The 14,359-nt window shown below is 35.1% G+C and overlaps 1 protein-coding gene across 1 annotated transcript in view; it reads right to left on the reverse strand.

Annotated features, from left to right (window-relative positions):
* LOC132112384 (kelch-like protein 29) overlaps positions 1-14,359 on the reverse strand; it is a 148,640-nt gene that overhangs the window by 76,112 nt on the left and 58,169 nt on the right. The window contains exons 7-8 of the mRNA XM_059519838.1: positions 12,212-12,408; positions 4,981-5,240 (exon numbers count right to left, since the gene is read on the reverse strand). Coding sequence (XP_059375821.1) covers positions 4,981-5,240; positions 12,212-12,408 — 457 coding nt within the window. The remainder of the gene's footprint in view (positions 1-4,980; positions 5,241-12,211; positions 12,409-14,359) is intronic.

The raw sequence follows: 14,359 nt of genomic DNA on the forward strand, positions 1-14,359 counted from the left end.
AATTTAATGAAGGTACTATTCAAACGTCCATGTATTATTTTAATTAAATCTTTATAATTAATTTACAAAAGGCAGACTTTGTCTTCTAGCTTTCATGACTTAATTTGTATGACATTATTACCGCGTTTGGATCTTAAAACTATTTCCTGCTCAGTGACTGGCAAAAATGTAATTAAATAAATAGATAAATAAAAAAACTTATTTCACCCTATATGCAAAAAGAAAGGAATAAAGCAATTATATTTTGCAGATATATTTTTTACATTTTTACATGAAAATGCAGTACATTCGCTTCTATAACCTGTTGTAATTCATGCATACGTAAATACACAAATGCATAAAAATTAATCAATTACACAAATAAATAAGTGCATTAAAAATAAATGCGTAAAATATTAATGTATAAATGAGTGAACATAAGTAAATGCAGAAAATAGCAATGCATAAATGCATGAATAAATAAATGCATGAATAAATACATAAAATGAAAGTTTGCATATATATAGTTTAATTTGTATCTTTAATGCATGCATGATAAATAAAACATAATGCATAATATAAGCATGCATAATAAATGCATAACATATTAATGCATGAAACCATAAATAAATGCATAAAGTGAAAATAAATGTGAATGTAATACAATAATATGCTAAACATTTTATCATAATGTCAATCGAAATATCACCTTATAATATGCATTATTGTTAAAATGCACTCTATGCCATTCAAAAGGTTTTCAGTTGGTTTGCATACATTGTGGACATGAGAACAGCCTTCAGAGAGACACACAGCATCTAATCCAAAGCGTTCGGTCCATGCTGGATTCAACCGCAGTAAAGCTGACAATCAGAACCAGAGTTCAGCAGCTCTCTGAGAGAAGAAACGTCCCACTGTGAGCCAATCTACTGAGACAACACCAGAGAACACCTGAGACCTGAGAGACCATCATTAAAACGACTGACCCGAGCTGACCTCACCCAACACAAAAACATCCTGAGGAGACATGTCTTTTTCAATAAATTGATAATCTGTTACTTGTTACTGCCTAAAGTGTCAGATTTTTCACCTGTTTAATGGTAAAAATTTAATGAATTTCAATTCATTAAAAACAAATACAAATAAACAAATAAACAAACAAACAAAAAACAGATCAGCCCTTTCTAGGCTGATTTAATTCCAGCATGTTTCGACCCAATGCTGAATTATGTGAACTCACTAACTGACGTTAATTTTGGCATAAAAAGAACAAAGTCGCTCATAAAAGAGCAATAACCTTTGGGAAATGGAAGCCAATATTCTTGAAAAAAACGTAATTGTTTTGATGGCGTTCAGATACGGAATCTTATCCGACACCCCGAGGCTCTTTTAAAATGATCAAACATTTAAGGCATAAAACACTTTTCATTTTCCATCCACTTACATTATAATAGTCGAACTGTATTCAGCTGCGCTACATTTCCATATTTAGTATGAGTCACTGAAGAAAAGGCCGTAAAGTTACAGCGTGTGATTTATACACTGGTTTGTCAAACTGAGGAGAAACTGTTCGATACGCAGAATAAAGGAGCAGAAAATAAAGACAGAGACAGAGAGAGCGCAAAAGACGGTAAATAAAGGAGGAGTGTTTGTTCTGCTTCAGTGCCATGCTGGATTTGTGATTTCATAGGCTAAACCCCAGGGGAACAGCGTGAAGTAGAGGAACTCATTTCAGCCTGAATTCAGATTGATTTCCTATCTAGCTCCTTCTCAATGGAGGCAGTGCAGGGCCAAATAAACATAAGGTCACTGCATCAATCTCTGCCACTTCCTTCTCATGCCATCTGAGCGAGTTTCACAGTGACGCTTCGCGCACTCCAAACACTGCTCAATTGGCTCGCGCTCTTCAGAAAAAGCTAATTTATTTAATAGACAAATGCCTGAGGAATTTAGTCGCAGTGTTTTGGCGAGTAACATCTGTGTCTGTGAGTAGCATGATACACTATAAATAGTGTGAGCCGTGCTGGCAAAGAGAGTTGGAATGTGTACGGTTTAATTTTGAGCTACAGACAAAAAAAAGACAAAAAAGTGAAAAATGTCAGGTTTTCTTAAAAATGAGTTTATTAAGCCCTTGTCTAGCAATCCCAATACTTCAAATAGTAATTAAACATCTAAAATCAATCCGTGCGATCCTGATACATACACATACTGTATACACAGAATTACAGTAAGATATTCACACAAACATAATCTGTTACGTCTTAAGTGAACGTTTGGGGAAAAAAAATTAAAAATTGCTTGAGTGTCTTGACTGTAATTTCATAACTCTTGTAGCTTGACAAGCTCGTTTCAAAATAGCTCCATAACACTTCCATTCACATCTGACACAACAAACTGTTAAAAGCACAGCTATACCTGCTGACATTTAAATAATGCAACCAATGTTAATCTTAATTAGCATGGCATATGCCATCAACTACTGCTGAGTGTTTAGAAACTTAAAATACACCCTTTTGCAGCGCGCTTACGTAACGTGTGCCTCTTAGCTACAACACCAGAGAAAACCTGCTGGGGCTCTGTCTCAACTCACACTGAACTGTTAGAAAATGTATGTTTATTAAGCCAATTGAACTTATTTGCAACACTTTAAGTATAAAGCATGTTTTCTGCAATGGAATAAAAAATTAAAAAGGCAATTGCAAATCTCAAAATTCTTATATTTTCTCACAATTGCAAGATTATACCTCACAATTTGGGCTTTTTTCTCAATTGTGACATTAAATCTTACATTTGCAAGATTTGAACTTGTAATTGCAGGTTTAACTATTGCAATTAAGATTTTTTAATTGTTCTCTTTATATGTTGAGCTTATATCCTAAAATTCAGACTTTTTCTTGCAAGTTATAAACTGTACGTTTACATGATTTCTATAAAAGGATAAAGAAAAAGGTGCTTGTGACTTTTCCCTACAATTCAGATTTTTTTTATTCAGACTTTTCTTTAAAGTTTATACTGTATCTTGCAATAATTTTTTTTTACTAAGAATCGCAAGATAAAAAGTATCTCAAGTATCACAATTTTTTATTATTTCATGGTGGTAAAAGCTTCCATATGACATTTATTAATTTACCTTTTGGCACACACTTCATGTAAGGAACACAAGTAATCCTTTAAATGCTCACTAGGCTTTTTTAAAAGAGCCATGGTGGTCTGAATCAGATTTTTGGTGGTTGCTGCCATGAAACTACTTTTTTAACTACATTAACCTTTTGTAAGGAGAAGTAACATCTTGACCTGCATTTGGTTTCTCAGAGCCGTGAAGCTCTGATGTCCAGCTGGAGCGGGATGATACGCCTCCCGTTCAGTCCGTTTCTCTCCGTTCTGCTACAAAAGAGCGTGTAATCGAGTGGCTTTTATTAGATTTAACATGAGGAAATGACGGCACGTTCTCAGGATGTAATCTCTTCACGCGCTCGGCGTGAGCACAGCATCATGAAGGTTTCATCAGGACTCACTCACACAGATATGAACATCAGTAAAGTCTACTGCACCTCAAAGGGAAGAAAGACCTTTCTCAGGAAAGAAGCACATTTCCTGGAGTTGATTACTTGCTACGCAAACCAGTGATTTAATCTCGCAATTCTGTTAAACAGGCAGCAAAGATGTGGTTTTTACTCTTTTTTTTTTTTTTATAATTTTATTAAATAATTTTCTTAAGCTCACTCATTTTGTATTTACATAATAAAAAATACAATAAAAACAGCAATTATTACCATTTAAAATAAATGTTTTCTATGGGAATATATGTTAAACTGAAATTTATTTCTGTGCTGCAAAGCTGAATTTTCAGCTGTTTTTATTTCGGTATCCTTCAGAAATCATTTTAATATGCTGATTTGCTGCTCAGGAAACATTTCTGATTATTAATGTAAAAAAAATAGTTGTGCTGCTGAATATATATTCTCAAATTACATTTTATTTTATGTATCTTTGACGAATAGAAAGTTCAAAGAAACAGCACCTTTTCAGGTTTTTATTTTTTGACTGTCACTTTTTTATATAATGCACCTTTGCTGAATAAAACAAAAAACAAAAAGAGATTTATACATCATCTGAATTCCATTGATGTCTGGTTTGTTAGGAGGACAATATTTGGTCGAGATACAACTATTTGAAAATCTGGAATCTGATGGTGCAAAAAAAATAAATCTAAATCTAAATATTGAATTAGCAATGTATATTACTAATCAAAAATTATGTTTTTATATATTTATAGTAGAAAATTAACAAAATACCTTCATGGGACATGATCTTTACTTAATGTTCTAATGGTTTTGCCATAAAAGAAAAATCTAAATATACCTGTGTGACTAATCACTGTTTTTGTGGTCCAGGGTCACATTTAATTCAATATAATATAATATAATATAATATAATATAATATAATATAATATAATATAATATAATATAATATAATATAATATAATATAATATAATATAATATAATATAATATAATATAATATAATATAATATAATATAATATAATATAATATAATATAATATAATATAATATAATATAATATAATATAATATAATATAATATAATATAATATAATATAATATAATATAATATAATATAATATAATATAATATAATGCCCCTTAAACTTTTGCACAGTACCGTACTTCTCTACTATATATGTCCAAACTACTCTGAATGTCCACAGTAAACTAAACAAACAATACATAGAAGACTGGATGTGATAAACTTCAAAATGATGAATTGGCTTTGTTTAAAAGACAAAAGGCCACAAAACAAGGTCCATAACTTTAGGAGAAAGTAGCTGCATTCAAATTCCCATGCACTGCATTTGATGAACAACTTCTCTATCAATGGAACAATATGCAAGAAACCAGATCTCCAGAATCAATACGGAGCAGCTCTAGGGTATTTCTACATTAGCACCAACCAAAACAGCGTGATTAACCCTGCTCTCCTACCTGCACTCGGCTGCTGGGGTCCTTTTTTATCCATTTGATGACCGTCTCGTAGACCAGCTCCTCTGCTTTCGTGTTCAGGCTGTCGTTGGACATGTAACTGACCAGGTCTTCTTTGGAAATGTTGAGGATCTCGTCCTGACCGGCCACGTCTGGGAAGTTCTGCAGGGCGAAGGCCTTTGCCATGTTGTGAAGTTCAGTGCACTGCATCGCCTCGGCCATGGCCAACACTCCCAGACAGTTAGCAGCCGTCAGCTGTTTCTCTGTGAGAGACACACACGTACACATGAGCTGGGAAACAAAGCTTGAACACACTAACAATGAGAGGTGTTAGGAAGATTCAATTTACCCAAGCTGTGTAATATATAAGTGTAATATCTCTAGCAGCTATAAGTGTAAGACCCAAACATGGGAATCGATCAGGGACTTTGATTCCTCCAGACAGACAAAGACCTTTTTTACTGCATGGAAGGTCAACAAACAAACCACTACTAAACCAGCACTGACTTCATAAGAACAGAACTTTCGGCTTCAAGTCAACATTAAACACATGCACTATCCTTTTCACTTCCACAACAAATAAAAAATGTAAATAAAGATGTTATAAATACAAATAGTTTTTGCAAATAAATGTTACACAGGAATAAAACAAAACAAATACAATAAATATAATAAAATATAGAAATAAATAATATCATCCTATTATAATATTATGTAATTGTTAAGTCATGGGTCAAGAACTGAAATTTGAAATAAAATGGATAACAGTGTTTGCTGAATGCATGACAATAAATAAATATAAATAATAAACAATGATATTAAATGTGTGTGTGTGTGTGTGTGTGTGTGTGTGTGTGTGTGTGTGTGTATATATATATATATATATATATATATATATATGTATTATATTTATACATTTTATTATTATGAAAATGTTTATTTATAAAGTTCCTCACTGAGGTGATATATACTCTTTTAAATGCAATTTTTTAAAATTGTTAATAAATGCAAAATTTATATTTTTATGTACAATAAATGTTAAATGATATAAATGACTTTTAGAAATACAAAATACTATCAGAAATAATATTTTCAGATATATAACATATATGTTTTATGTTATATCTTATATTAACACACATATACCGTATACATATACATTATATATAAACACACAAAAATACAAACACACACAAACACACGCACATATATATAGAGTCTGTTACAGTTTTTCTCGATTGGTTTGGCTCATTTCTTGAAACCGAGATGACATTCTCAAAACCATAAGGTCATTTGGCCAAACAGTCTTACAGTTCTGCTCAACATTATAGCTCACTAGCAAAATCAAATATCTTTCCCCAAACTCTTCTTCCATGCTTCAAAAGCAGATTCCTTTCCCATATAAAAGGTCAGTACAGTCAAAATAGCACAGATCCTTCTCAATTGCCTTGGCACATGTGCATTCATTTAGTGCTTTTGTCAAAATAACCTGGATGGTTTAGCACAACACCATGGATCCCCTGCAAAAGCTCATATCTCTCCCAAAACAGTTTATCCATGTGTCAAAACTAAATATCCTTCTCATATAAATAGTCAATGCCCCCAAAATGCATTATACCTTTGGCATTGTTTAAGCACTGCAAGTCAAAATGCTTAGACGTTTTGTCACTGAGGCACAGGTCTAGCAACAGAATACCACTATGAATAAAACTAAAAGATTTTACAGTAAAATCAGCCTCCAATAAACCACTCATACTCAAGGAAACTGTAAACATTTTTATTCGTACAAATAAATGTTAACATTAGAGAACATACTGTGAAAAGAAAACATATACAGGATTCTGTAAATGTGAACAGTTATAAACACAAACAAAAAACAAAAAAAACTCTAGCCTACCATACTGTAAATAAAGTTTCAGAACTATAGTACAGTAATATTTTCAGTGGTCGCCATTGTCACCCTATCTTTCCTGGCCACCATCCTCATCCTCCTGGCCATCGACGCGCTGCTCTCTGTTAGGCCATAAATTCTCATCCACATCGCAACGGATATTTTCTCTTGCGATGCAGCGAGGGAAGAAACGGCGTGAATGTCTCAACCATCCCCTACATTGATCGCCTGTGATGTCCTCACATGCAGCATCCATTGCATGCAGCAGGGCCCTCTGGTCTTGAGCCTGATGCTCATACACCCTCCACCTCCAAGCTGAAAAAAACTCCTCAATTGGATTTAGGAAAGGAGAGTAAGGTGGAAGAAACTCCATTAGCATCCGGGGATGGGTGGTGAACCAGGTTCTGATGCGTGGGCCACGGTGGAAGTTCACATTATCCCACACAATGACATAATGTGGTAGCTGAGGTCCTTCTTCACCTCTCTCATTTACCGGGATCAGATCAGTATAAAGGTGGTCCAAAAAATTGAGGAGCTTTTGTGTATTGTAGGGCCCTAAACTGGGAATGTGTGTGGCCACACCTCTTTCTGATATAGCGGCACACATTGTTATATTTGCTCCTCGCTGGCCTGGGACATCCACAGTGGCTCGGTGGCCAATGATGTTACGGCCACGCCTTCGACCTTTGGCCAGGTTGAAGCCAGCTTCATCAACGAACACTAGGATGTGAGAGGTTTCTTTGCCTTCTAATGCCATTATTCTCTACAATAGAATACAAATAAATCTAATCAGTCAAGTAGAGACAGATACTGCAGGGAGGATCTAAAGTACTGTAAAAAGAGGGAGTGAAAAACTGAAGACAATTTCTAGGCAAAATGCTCTAGTCACACAAAGCTGGATTCTGAAGGTAAAAAGGATAAAGCAAAACAAAAAAAACTGGTAACCATGTCTTACTGTAATAGTGTTACAATGATAGACAACCAGTAGTTGACTTGCATGCACATACTGGTACCGCAGCTCTTTCACTCTGTCAGAGTTTCTCTCAAATGGTACTCTGTAAATCTGTTTCATGGTCATCTGATGTTTCTTCAATACCCGGTCTATTGTGGAGATGCTGATAGAGTTTATATTTTGGAACATTACATTGTCTAGAAGGATTGCATTAAGAATCTGTCTCAGTGTGATGGCATTATTTGCAATGACCATGTTGCATATTTCTCGTTCTTATTGTTCATTTAGAAGTTTTCTTCTGCCACCCACTTGAGGCTGTCGTCCAATCCTAGACATACAAGTCAAAGGTCAACACCGTAAATTTGTTACAAAATGTCTTACCAATGTAATTGTACTGCTGTTTTATGGTACTAAAAGTGTGATGCACTGCACAGTGACTGGAATACTATTCACAGTATTTTCTCCATTTTTTTTTCTTTGTCATTTTTATAGTATCATATAACATCACATGAAGATATTACAGTACTCTAGGCCTACACACACACCAACACTGAATAGTTCAATAGAATAGTTCTGTACCCGTTTTCCCTGCGAAAGGTTTGGATGATGGAGGAGACTGTAGACCGAGGCACATTAGGCTGCACTCGGCGACCTGCCTCTGCCATTGTGAGGCGATGGTTTATAACGTGGTCAATAAGGGTGGCCCGGATTTCATCTGGGACATCATGGTTCCTCCGTGCTCCTCGGCCTCTTCCCCCTATTCCTCCACGCATTCTCACTCCTCCTCTTCCTCTTCTTCCTCCTCTTCCTCGAGCAGGAAGTTGCTGTTCTACTTGGCGAGGTGCTTCCATGTTCACACTGCAAATGAAACTGGCCCCGGGCCAAGCTCTGTCTATATACTTTTGGCAGCAGTCATAATCATAGACAACACCTGTCAGGTAACTAAACAAACTGTTTGATTGGTCATCTGAGATGTGGGAAACTGCTCCTTCGTTAGTTCTAATTTCACCTGATTGATTGTCAAGTACTGTCATAAATTTATCAAATGTTCCAAGAAATTCTTTCATGGTATTATATCTTTGACTAATTTTGACAGTTGAACAGACAATTGTGCATATGATGACTTACACAATGAAACCATGCTGATATGTTTTGGAGAGAGTAACCATTTCACTGAAAAATCAACTAATCAGTTTAGATCAGCAAGATCTATTTATTTGGAAAATGTGCTAAATGTGGGCTCATTGTGCTAACTGTAGCTACTTGTACATAATAATTTGAAAAAAAGCACAGAGTCACTTGAGACATGTACTAAAGCATTTGCAATTTGATAAAAACCAATGAAAAATGACATTCTGTTGTGAACAATTGCAAGGTGGTTTGGAGATTTGTCCATGTTATTTTGAGAATGTCATCTCGGTTTCAAGAAATGAGCCAAACCAATCGAGAAAAACTGTAACATACTTTCTGTAAGTGGCATTTAAAAAAGTAGTTTTTAAAATCAACTGATTGTATAATGCATTTTATTGCATTTTCAAGTTTTATTGGATAATGGTCTGATCGTATAAACTGTGCATTTAATTTCTCAACATATCATTATTTCATATTATTGTGCAATTTGAATTATAATTAATTTACTAGCATTTTAGAAAGGCTGCATTAACTACAAAAGTAAATAATTGTGGACTTTAAGTGGGTGAAATTGCAGATGTGAGCATTACTCTTTCTGCATTAAATAAAGCATAAAGTATATGACAAGCTCTGGGTAAAGGTGTAAAGAACACATCTCCCAACACTCAAAACACAATTACGTGTAATGAAAGCACATGCTCTTATGAAAGTGTAAATGGCTTCCATTTCTATTATCAAAAATTTTAATGCCCCATCTTGACTGTAAGAACTAAAAACTCTTTTCACCCTGTTGAAACCTTGAAGAAGAATCTCTTTTGGAGAGCGTTCACTTTTAATACACGTTCAAGTGCCATATATTGCTCATCTGAAGCAGTCACGCTAACAAGAACATGTAAAGTCAGTCTTGCACTTTTCGACTTTTAATTTCTTACTTTTGTATATTGAAGTATACGGAGCGCTCTCCCTACAGGAGAGAAAGTCATTTCATAGGTGTTGAGGTGCTGATAGATTAATAAACTCCGGATCCCAGGGGTTCATGGGAAGAGAAGCACAAACCAGAGCTGTCAGAGCCACCGACATCCACTTTTTGATTCTGAAGTTAAACTCATTATTCACATTCCTCGCACCTTCCTTATAAACAGCAAATGTAAAAAGGGCATAATTCATGAGAGTGTCAGAAAGCATTTTGATTACTCAATTCAGTTAAGTGCTGTCAAATATATAGACACTTTGTCACTAGTTAGTCAACGTGCGCTTCAATTATTTTTAAGAGTGACAACTGCATTCTACAACCAAAAATCACTAATGAATTATAATGTTGCACAGGTGTAAAAATAATGAAAATAAATACATACAAAGTATAATGTATAAATATGTATAAATAAGTTTTATATATGTAAATGTTTTAAATACGTTTGTACACATGATAGATAGATAGATAGATAGATAGAAAACCAGACAGAAAATCTAATATCTGAAAGTTATTAAATATTGTGAAATAAACATAAATTAACCAACTTTTTAAGCAACATTTTTTTTATGTTTATGATGTTATTCATGCTGAAAAGTAACATTTCTATGAAAACCACAAACAGAAACTACAAGTAGAACATTATTTTTTAATTTACCTATTTCAATTGTTCTTAATTGGCCAGCAAACTCTCCTGACCTTAACCCCATAGAAAATCTATTGGGTATTTTGAAGAGGAAGATGTGATATGCCAGTCCCAAGAATGCAGAAGAGCTGAAGGCTCAGAGTAACCTGGGCTCTCATAACACCTGAGCAGTGCCACAGACTGATCGACTCCATGCCACGCCGCATTGCTGCAGTAATTGAGGCAAAAGGAGCCCCAACTAAGTATTGAGTGCTGTACATGCTCATACTTTTCATGTTCATACTTTTTAGTTGGCCAAGATTTCTAAAAAACCTTTCTTTGTATTGGTCTTAAGTTATATTCAAATTTTCTGAGATACTGAATTTGGGATTTTCATTAGCTGTCATTTATAATAAAAATAAAAAGAAATAAACATTTGAAATATTTCCGTCTGTGTGTAATGAATGAATATAATATGCAAGTTTCACTTTTTGAATGGAATTAGTGAAATAAATCAACTTTTTGATGATATTCTAATTATATGACCAGCACCTGTATATTATATATATATATATATATATAATTAAGAAATATATTTAAGTATTTTGAAAAATAATGTTAATAAATTAATAATTGATACATATTAATTACTAAATATACAATTAATAAATAATTAATATCTATACACACACACACACACACAAAGCAAAATTCATGCTGAAAATCACAGTTTTAAAACCACAAATACAAACTACTCAAACAGCATTAATTTATTCTTTCCATTTCAATTTACAGATCAAATCCCTAACCCTAACCCTAAATCATCATAATCCAGCATCCTGCAAGTGTCTGAATTCAAATTGTGGAGCTGAATTGACATGTAAACAGCATTGTCAATTCAATCCTGAATGATGCCGAGCCGGCTGTCAGGATCTACATGCTAAAATATGGATGGATGGACTCCTCAGAGTCTGGCTCCTGGTGCAATATCTGACTGAAGTATTACGACAAGTATTCAGATAACTAGAAATTACCACATATCAACCTTCAAGATATCTGATTCGCAACCAGTGCGCAAGTCATTACGACTTCTGTAATGAGCAACTGTATTTCTGATTCACTTCAGTCCACAGCAGAGCGTGTATGTGTGTGTGTGTGTGTGTGTGTGTGTGTGTTGTGCTCATGTGTCAATCAACATAACACAAGCCTCCAGCTCTGAAAGGAGAAACAGAATCCAGAAAGAGAGACTGAGACATGGACAGAATGAATAATGAGCGTATTCCCTCACGGCTTCACCATGAAGTTCCAGTAAATTACTCCAAGTTTTTAGAGTACCTACAAAAACAAACTCATTAGAAAGCCAATTACTATAATTTGTCCATGAGAGATTGAGAACTACAATCATGTTCTGCATTTACTGCATTTAATTCCTGAGGTCCTCTTACAATGTTACTCAAGGTTACTTGCACCAAACACAGTTTTGCTTGACTGCTTTTTAATTCTCGCTTTGACCAGACATGATGGGAAACGTTTTTCGGAGCAATTTGTCTGAAAATGAAACTAATGCATACAGGGTTGTATTAAATGCATGCAATTTAGTGACTGAATTTGTTGCAAGATTTTGGAAACGTTTCTGGGGAAACATTTCATCCGGCAGGTTCTTACCAAGGAAGGAGACACAGACTTTGCAGAAAGTGTTGAACTGGAACTTGTTGGCCACCTCCAGTAAGGTCTTGGCGTTGGCCGAGTCGATAATGAGGGAGCCGGTGTAAACAAACTCCAGGAGAAGCTCCAGAACATCTGAACTGATGTTGCTCATTGTCAGCTGCATCTTCTCACCATTTCTGTTCTCTCCCGATAACCTGGACACAGTATGAAGAAGGTTAAACCTGCAGCTTGTGTCTCATTTTCTTTTGTTTTCAGTTCACTTTTGATCTGTTCCTCTCACAAATATCTATAGACTGACTGTTACTATTGTTACCTAAAACTACAACTATTAAAAATTGCTTTCATGAACTGAAATAAAGCTAAAATAAAATACAAAAAATATACTTTAACAGAAAACAAAAATTAGAAATGCTGCCTTAGCAATAAAATTAGGACTAAAATTAATTAACACTGCTTCAAAGTACTTGAATATAGTTGTATGGACAATTTTGAGGCATTTCTCATGGTCTTTTCTGGAGTTGGGTCACTACTACATCACCACATAAAGATTTTACAATAATTTTAGACAGAAAAAAAACAGCATACTTAACGACATGAGTCTGGGGTGAATTGAATTGAATTGGGGTGGTGTTGGCGCAGTGGATAAGACACACGTCTTTGGTGTGAGAGACCCGGGTTCGAATCCACTGTGAGACACCAATGTGTCCCTGAGCAAGACACTTAACACCTAGTTGCTCCAGAGGCGTGCGACCTCTGACATATATAGGAATTGTAAGTCGCTTTGGATAAAAGCGTCAGCTAAATGGATAAATGTAAATGTAAATGAGTCTGATTAATCCTTGATCCTTCAAGAAACAATTAAAAACATATCAAGCAGCCAAAGCGAGATGGACTCATTTGGAGAGCATACACTAAAGCTGTTCAGCAAGTGTGACTCAAAGTCAAGCCTGTGCATTTCTCTACAGCAGCGCTTGAGGGAAAACTTGAGTGAGCTGCTATGCATTTTCATGCATAATACATGTTTAAAGGCATATGGAGAGTGCAGATTGCCTGGCTCCTGAGATGAGCTGCTCTCCGTCTAGAAGAGGGCCGCTGGCTTCGCATATCTGCTGAGGGCTGATTGACAGACAGATGCACTGTGGTTTTGGTTTGCCATTGTTTGGGTGTGTGTCTTTAGACACTAACCTATAAACCTCAATTATCAGGGACACTGCAAAAAAACAAAGGTGTCTGGAGAAACAAAAGCTCATAATGATGTTCCATTAATAGACGACTACATCCAACAAGCGGTTAGACATGGCAGTGAGGTGGAAATAATAATAATAATAATGATAACCTCTTCTGCCTCGGTTTACGCTTCCTATTCTACTCGAGACACATGCATTAAAGGTGAAGTGTGTAATTTCTGAGTCACTATCAGCAGCAGATAAAAAAATCTTCTTTAAGGTAAGTAAATGTGAAGGGTGTTTGCACGTGTTTCGGGAGAACAAACACTTTTGCCTGATCGAGTTGTGTTTTAAAATGCATCATATAAAGCAGAGTAAAATGGGTGCAATTTAATGCTACACCAAAACTCAGATAAATTATTTTAGCATAACAAATGACATTTCCTCAAATCACAACATGTGTTTAAAGGAATAGTTCATTCCAAAAATGGCAATTTGCTGAATATGTACTCTCCCTCAGGGTTCAGGCTATCCAAGATGTAGATGAGTTTGTTTCTTCATCAGATTTGGAGAAATTTAGCATTACTTGTAGCAACCATTGGATAATCTGCAGTGAATGGGTGCCGTCAGAATGAGAGTCCAAACAGCTGATTAAAATCATCACAATAATTCACGAGTTATCCACAGTCCATTAATTAACGTCTTGTGAAGCCAAAAGCTGTGGGCTTGTAAGAAAATCCATCAATAAGACATTTTAACTTTCAACCATTGCTTCTGGCAAAAATAGACCGTAAATCCATAATCCATTATAGCGCTTTCTCCAGTGGAAAACTCCTGTTATCCTGTTACTTCATAATCCAGCCACGTTATTTGTTTAAAGATGTTCTGGACTGTTTACACTCATAAACGGTGCTTGATCTGTGCAAATATCTTTCCCGATTCAAATATCTTTCCCGACTTTTTCACTGGAGAAAGCAAT

Source organism: Carassius carassius, chromosome 32 (assembly GCF_963082965.1).
Source record: "Carassius carassius chromosome 32, fCarCar2.1, whole genome shotgun sequence".
NCBI classification, from domain to species: Eukaryota; Metazoa; Chordata; class Actinopteri; order Cypriniformes; family Cyprinidae; genus Carassius; species Carassius carassius.